Source organism: Pygoscelis adeliae, unplaced genomic scaffold (assembly GCF_000699105.1).
Source record: "Pygoscelis adeliae isolate BGI_AS28 unplaced genomic scaffold, ASM69910v1 Scaffold262, whole genome shotgun sequence".
NCBI classification, from domain to species: domain Eukaryota; kingdom Metazoa; phylum Chordata; class Aves; order Sphenisciformes; family Spheniscidae; genus Pygoscelis; species Pygoscelis adeliae.
Genome location: NW_008824184.1, coordinates 435,254 through 442,797, shown reverse-complemented (window position 1 = coordinate 442,797; position 7,544 = coordinate 435,254). Strand labels below are relative to the sequence as shown.

The window sequence follows — 7,544 nt, the reverse complement described above, 5'->3', positions numbered from 1 at the left end:
GGCATCCCGGGGACCCTCTCTCATGGGGATGAAGCTTTGGGGCTGGGGAGGCCACAGCAGGTGGGGGGGGGGGGGACCCGGGGCTGAGCCTCCCATGGCAGTGACATGACTCTGCAGTGTGGCCCTTGGAAGGGGCACGTGGACTCGACGTGCTCCAGGGGCTGCCCAGACACTCTCTGCTCTGCTGGCAGGGTGGCTGTGATGAGAGCCGCTGATTTTCCTACATGCTGGGGCTGACGTTGCAGAGATCACAGTTGCTGGGATTGTATCTGAGGAGACGGCTGCTGCCCGGGGCACCATCCCCAGGAGCTGAGCTAACGGGCAGCGGCTCCTGCTCTGATGCTGAGCGCATCCCTTCAGGCTGCAGGTATCCCGCAGCCGAGGTCCCACCCGGACCCCGGTGCGGCACCATGCTGGCGCCTGCCCTGCCAACCCAGCGCAGCCCCGCGCAGGGTCCCCAGCCGATCCATCCCGGGGGACACCGGGGCTCCCTGAGGCCATCCCGGGGCCTCGAGCGTGGGCAGGCACTGCGGCGATGTGGGCAAGGCACTTTGCTGCCAGCTTCTCCCAGGGCTTTGAACGCTGCGCTTCCCATCCCCTGCTGCTCCGCAAAGGCTTTCGGGACTGGAACAAGCTCTTCACTGTGTCCTTAACTGAAAGCCCCTTGATTGCTGGGGACTCCCTGCTGCAGGGGGGCAGCACAGGCATTGGTGCAGCCGCAGCTGCCGCCAGCGGGGAAGGTCTGATGGCACTGCAGGTTTCAGCGTGGGTTTTGTCTGCAAGTTCAGGGTCCAGAAGCTGAAACCTTCATCTCCCTGCCGCACTACACTGGGTCAAAGGTCTGGGGGTGCCCCGTGCCCAGGAGCGCAGCTGGACCCCCCTTGGTGGGGATGTGGGGACGCTGGCACTGTGGCCACCAGGCAGCGGAAAACTACCTGAACGCACCATGTCCCTGCCCTGTGCAAAACACAGGCAAGCTGCTTTTTGAGAGGGAACACTGAAAACCCTATTTTGCTTTTCTGGAGAACAAGAGCTGATAGCATATGAAATTGTGGCAAAGGGGAGAGCTTGAGCTCATGTTTAATCAGTTTTCTTTCGTTCACTTGGCCTTGCAATCTCATTCACTGTTTTGCTTAATACATTACAGTTTGCTCAGTTAATGCGCCTGGGCCGTCACGGCAAATTCCAGGCCACAACCTGAAATCTGTCACTGCGTGCTCACAGATCACGGGCAATAAGCAGATTTATTTCTCAGTAGCGGGAAAACAAAATTCTTCAAAAGAGCAAGAGAGAACTATCCTAAATGGCAAAAAAAAGGCTGTTTGCACCTGAAAAAATATTGTCAGAACAATTAGTTGTTCTTTGTATGAGCAGAAGGATTGCATGGGTAACAGAGCACAGACCACAGGTATGTTGGTCTTTGAGTTCATTAATTTTTCTCGCTCCGATAGCAAGTTTCAAAGAGGCATTTGTACTCATTTATGTATATTTAAGGATGCTTTTAGTGCCAAGGGCCCTCCGTGAGCAGCCGATGGTGCTGCTCAGGTGGGTGGGTGGCTGGTGCCCTGCAAGCACCCAGGTCAGCGCTGGGTCTGGGCGAGGGGAGCTGCTTCAGCAGCCCCTGCCCTGCCTGCCTTCCCTGCCCTGCCTGCCCTGCCACCCCTCCTGCCCCGCTGCCTCTCGAGACCCCCGTGCCATCACCCCAGCCTCAGGGACTGGGGCCGTGTCCCCACTGCCAGCCCTGGCCGGCACGCAGCCCGCACGCTCCCACGCGCAGCACGGCGCGCTCGGCACCCGTGCCCTGCAGAGGAGCGAGCGCTTCCGACAGCGGCTAAGTATAAATCGTGGGGGAGTGAAAGCTGGTTGGAGACGTCCTCCCCGGAGCCGAGCTTCCTTCCTCAGTGTTTACACGCCGGTATCTAGGCAGATCCCAGAATAGACCCGAAGATGAGCTGTCATTTTGCATTAAGGTCACTTGCGCTCCAAAGTGTCCCGGACTTTTCTGTCCCATCTCACAGCCACCCATACCAACGCCGCTGTGCAGAGCGCAGTGCCCCAGGTGCTGTGCTGTGCTTGGAGGAAGCAGGGACTGTGGGGGCTGCCTGCAGAGGCTTTCATGGACTTAGAGAAGCCTTTCCAGTCTCAAACCACGTGCGAGTGCTCCTGATCAAGTTACAAGATAAACCCCTTGTACATCTTGATAGCATTTACTTCCTCCGGAGCTGGTTTAGCAGATTAGATGAAGGTCAAACGTGATCATTTCTCTTCCACCAGCTCGGTATCTCCAGATCAATCGCTTGTGCAGAACAGGATGGATTTTGGCAGCTGGGAAGGGTCCTGCTCCGCCTGCCCTGGCCCCCAGCTGAGCATCCCGTGAGGCCGGGGCGGTGGTGGGGAGCGTGGACATCCTGCAGCGCTAGGTGACGTTAAACAGCCTCGTCCCATGCTGGGAGTGGGCAGCAGAGAGTGAGAGCCCGGCTATGAGAGCACCCTCAAGCAATCGTCCCGTGCTGACATTTCCTGCCTGCCATTATGATAATAGTTTTGCTACTGCAACTCAAAGTAAATCCACAGAATTGACTATAAATCTCTGGTGGTTTATTTAGCATGCCGGTGGCATTAGCTGGCTGGGCTGCATCACTGTGCTCCTGGGAGGGGAGAGGGGCTGCAAAGCTTCCAGCGATGACTGCGAGACACAACCCCCCCATGCTCCTGGGCTGGCTCCTGGATAGAAATGCACCAACGGTGCTCGGGCAATCTCAAACCTCATCTCTCAGTGTAACTACCCCGTAGTCCTTGGAGGTGGGAGAAAGGCTGTTTGCATTCAGATCGGTATGGAAAGTATCTTACCAAAGCCTACCCTTATCCAAATATTAAATATGGAAACCTACTGCAATCCTTCCTTAAGGATGAGGATACTCGGTTCTGCTTCACCTGCTCTTTGCTTTTCCTAAAGCCTCACTCTCCCCGGAGAGGCCATGGGTGGGGGAATGCGCTTCTGCAGACAGTGACACCCCCTCCGTGTGCGGGGGCCTCTGCCCCCCCGGGAGGGAAGAGCTGGTGGTTCCCTTCCTGAGATGGGCAGCAGGCACGAGTGAGTGGAGGAAAGCCAGCCGAGCAGGGAGGGGAGCAGGCACAGGGCTGCGCCGGGGCCATGGGGGGTCACAGTGCCGCACCAACACGCGGGGGGTGGGACCTGGGTCTGGCAGCACCAGGGATGCAGCAGGCAGGGCTGGCAGCCCGCATCTCGGGGACATGATGGAGCACAGCTCTGGTTTGGGGGTGGTGATGCAAGCTGGAGTTAAGATCATTAATCACTTCTCTTTCTGATAATGTGGAATGTGCCCTTATTAATCACCGATGCCAGGGCCCCCCTGTGCCTCCATCTCCCCACTCCAGCCTGGCTGTGTTCTTCACTTCCCTGAAATACACATTTGCCCTTTACAAACTAACGCATGTTAAGTATCTCATTACAGAGTCGCTATACAAAGTGTTTTATTTCATGCTTTGTTAAGGACAGAATCGTTTAAATGCATCCTGGCAAAGGATCTAATAAGAAATTAGTCAACTTTCTGAAAGCATAAAATACGGTTTAATGGCAACATCCGTTAAGAATTAGAGTTCACATGACAAATAACCCGGGGATGCTGTTTTGCTGTTTCTGGTAACACACCGGCTTTAAGGACTCAGGTTCCTGCGGGAACACCCCAACTGTCCCACTGTGAGCCTGTGTCCCACCGTGTCCCACCAGCCAGTGAGCCCCCTCCCCTCCCCTGGCCTCCCAGGGCCGTGCCAACTCCTCCTTGTCTGACAGCCCCATCTTCTCCTATAACGTAGAAACCGTTTTGCTGCAGAGCACTAAAACCGATGAGCTGAGTCGCGGCAGTGGGAGAGCAGTCGCTGGCCACCCGTCCCGGGCTTGGGCTGGGGGAGGAAGCCTAAAGCACGCGAGAGCCCTGCAAAACTTGTCAGGGAAGGAGAGCTGATGCTGACACTGCCTTGGGGACCGATTCCCCCCATCACCCCACGGCAGGATGCCCAGGGAGGCCAGACACTCAGAAATGAGCGGAGGGTGTGGGGGGTCCCAGGCTGCCCCACCAGCAGTGTGCGTGGGGACATCGAGGCACCCAGGCTCCCCGGGGGGAGCCGGGGGAGATTATTCAGAGCTGAAACAAGTCGGTGGTTGCAGACAACGTGTGTGAAATGTCTCCTAATGTGCTAAGGGAATTGGCTAATGAATTTGTTGAACCACTGCTAATTAAAGAATTAATTTTTTAAGTCATGGGAAACATAACAGGAGAGGCCAGGAAGCCCTTGGTAGCCGGGACTGGATTGCCTGTGGCTGGGTCCGGGGCTCGGCTGGCTGACAGCAGGGAGCTGTGGCTTGGGGCAGGCATGGGCACAGCCCCGGCTGTCCCAGGCAGCTGGGGCTAAGGACCAACCCGGGTAACAGCAGCATGTGCGAGGGCTCTCCGGGACAGAGGAGCAGGAGCAGCTCGGGGACTGCCCTGGCACAGCCCAGCGAAAGGAGAGGCGAGCCCACCTGCAGCAGGGGGGAAGGCTCCCGCAGTCCTGCAGTGCACTCACGGCACAGACCTGGACAAAAATACCTGTCCAGCCTTGGACAAGCAGATTTTGGAAACTCCATCCTTCAGGCTAACTCTCCCAGCCTTTGCCTTTTCCTGTTGTGTTCCATTATCTTTAGTTCTCGCCAGAAACCGCTTCAATTCTCCAGAAGACAGAGCAAAGTCAACTTTCAGCAGGCTGCTTGTTTCCCTCTGCGCAGGCTACTTGTGCCCATCCCTCCTGCCCCGCAGGCACCGGCCACCCCGTTAACAGACGGGGATGTTCCCTGCCCCACGGTGCGTTCCCTGGGCTGCTTTTGCTGCAGAGCGACCATTTGAAGCAGTGACCAGTGCTTATCCTCGCACAAGCTGCAGCAAGAAGAGTAACTGCTTGGTTATAAAGGGAGCTGGAAGGGACCACTGGGACATTCAAGGCCAGACTCTGCCACCCCATTGCCACTGTGGGTCCCTTTTCTCCCTGGCACACGTGGAGGTGACAGCGCCGGGGTCCCTGGCCCATCTGGGCGGGCGCTCTCACCTTATGGTGTATGAGCCCAAGTCCTGTAAAGCCCCTGATCCAGCACATCCAAATAATGCAGGGGCTGAGCATTATGCATGCAAGTCAGGTCCGAGTGAGCGCGCACCTCTGCAGAAAGCAGAGCGGGTACCCGAGTGTTTCCAGGATCAGCACTTAAATGTGTAATGAGAGGCAACAGCTGGATGGCACAAACGTGCTGGGGGAGCCGCAGCGCGGCCGGGGATCATGAGCAGCATAACAAGCAGTCGCGCCCTGCGGCGTCACCGCTGAGGCGGGTTTAAGGTTCCCTACAACTCGTGCCCCCGTGCCGTGCCGGCACCGCGCTGACCCAGCGGTGCTGGTGTAAACCAGCTGAACTGCCTCGCTGCTGCACTGGAGCAGTGCTGCGCCGGGCTGCACCATGGTGCACCCACCACGGCGCTCACCGGCTGTGTGGCAGCAAAGCTAATGCTAAGGTATCAGAAGGAGAAATTTAAAGATATTAAAATCACAGGGTGATGTAAACAGCAGTTGGACTCCAGGGGAACTGTACTCCCCCGTGGCAAACACCCTGCAGTGTCCCTGTGTTTCAGGTTTCACACCCAAAAGCTCCTTTCTTCCTTTTCATTCTGCTCCTACCTTAATTACTAGAATTTGAAATGCAAAAAATCAAGTTAAATGTAATGTAAGTGTTGTGCTTTTGTTTAAAGTATCTGTAACACTAATTGTAATGAAGTGCCCAGGGTGAGCCAGAGGTTTATTGTGCTTTGCTGGAGTCTGTTTGGGAAAGAAACCCTGGCTGCCGCTCCAGTCCCCCATCCCACGGAGAGCTGGCACCGTGGCGGGTACACGTCCCGGCTGCCCCCGCAGGCATGTCACAGCAGCTCGAACTGCTTTTCGGAGCGGGTCGGTGCTTTCATTTGCAGTCACGGAGGGGAACACGTGCCCAGGCAGCCCAGGGCCAGCAGCGGGGCCAGGGGCTCACAGACCCCCCCATGCCCGGCCGGGCACCTGCCCACGCCGAGGGCAGGGACCCCACATTTCAGGGACTCAGGCTCCAAACCCTCCCAGGGGAGCTGAGGGGGCTGGAATTACGGTCTTTAAGTATCGTGCATTAAGCGCCCTCCCTGGCAACTGCTGTTTCCATGGAAAATGTTGACTCTGCCTCTTGGAGCTTTCTGCAGTGTTTTGCAGAGCCACGGTGCTGCTTACAGCTTATTTTACACCGTGGACCACAGCTCAGTCACACCCATTGGTGGTGAATAAATCTGTATTTCATGCAATTAAACTCCCCGGCCGAAGCAGTGGCGGTGCGGCTTTGATTGCTCTTTCTTTCCCGCGCATTGCTTTGCCCAACACAAAAGGTTAGTGGCTGCCTAAGGAGAGACTTTGCAGAAGCGGGTGGTGTTTTGCCGCGGGAGGCCGGAGGAAGCCAGTTAATCGGCGTCTGTTCCCCGGCAGGCAGCAGCGTGGGGAAGACAATGGGAAAGAGCCACAGCCTAATCAGGCGCTTTGAAATAGCCATATTTACTGATGACAATTGCAAAAATAAAAGCTTTTCACAGAGACCAAGCCAGAGCAACAAACTCAGCAGGAGCGAGTGAACTTCCCTGAACAAGTGACCTCTAGATAAAGAGACCAAATAGCAACTCTGAAATGGCAAGATAAGGCCACCGAGTTTCAGCAGAAACCCAACTTTCAGGGAGTCGGTGCAGGCTCATTATTGCTTTCCCATAATGAACCCGTTTGGGAGACCGGCAGGCGTTCAATCAGCCGCAGCTCCCTGGGGGGCTGATTTTGTGCCGCCGGCACAGCTATAATTTCATGCCCAGAATTGCCCAAGTCCCACTTTTCCCCATTTTTTTGCAGACAGCGGATCAGGGGCAGCACTGGTCCCCGCCAGCCCGGACCCTCTCGCTGTGGATGAGCAGGTGGACAAGACGGTCGGCAGAGCCAGGGAGCTCGGGCACACCATGAGTTTGGCCGGCAGAGCTGGGGAGCTCGGGCATGCCACTGCCCTGAACCTGCTGCCGGCCGCAGAGGACAGCGCCGATCCAGCGGCGGAGGAGATGACCCTGCTGGTGCAGAGCCGCATCCTGCCAACGCCCACCGTCGCCCCCGACACTGATACAAAACAAACTTTCCCTGTTAAGAAAAAGCCACCTACTCTAAAGCAAGTAAATACGTCAAGGAAGCACCCGAGGCCCAAGCCCACCCTGCCAGGGCCCCCCAGGGCTGCCTCCCCGGCCAGCCCACTGGGCTCCGGGCTCCCTGCTGCCTCCCAAGAGCTGCACGCACCGGCAGAGGCAGCGGCCGGGGTGGGGGACGCAGAGCAGAGCCCCCCTGAGCTGCCCTGGGGGGGCCAGGCTACCACCAGCCACCCCGCGCTGCAGATCTCCCCATCCACCCTGCCACCAGCGGTCCCTGGGTCCTTCCCTGGCGGCGCGGGTGGTGCTCGGGCG

At 57.3% G+C, this 7,544-nt stretch overlaps 1 protein-coding gene across 1 annotated transcript in view; it reads left to right on the top strand.

Moving 5' to 3' along the window:
- The first annotated feature begins 535 nt into the window (after positions 1–535).
- SEZ6L (seizure related 6 homolog (mouse)-like) overlaps positions 536–7,544 on the top strand; it is a 25,223-nt gene continuing 18,214 nt past the window's right edge. Inside the window, 2 exon segments of the mRNA XM_009334424.1 lie at positions 536–740; positions 6,952–7,530. Of these exon segments, the coding sequence (XP_009332699.1) occupies positions 536–740; positions 6,952–7,530 (784 nt within the window).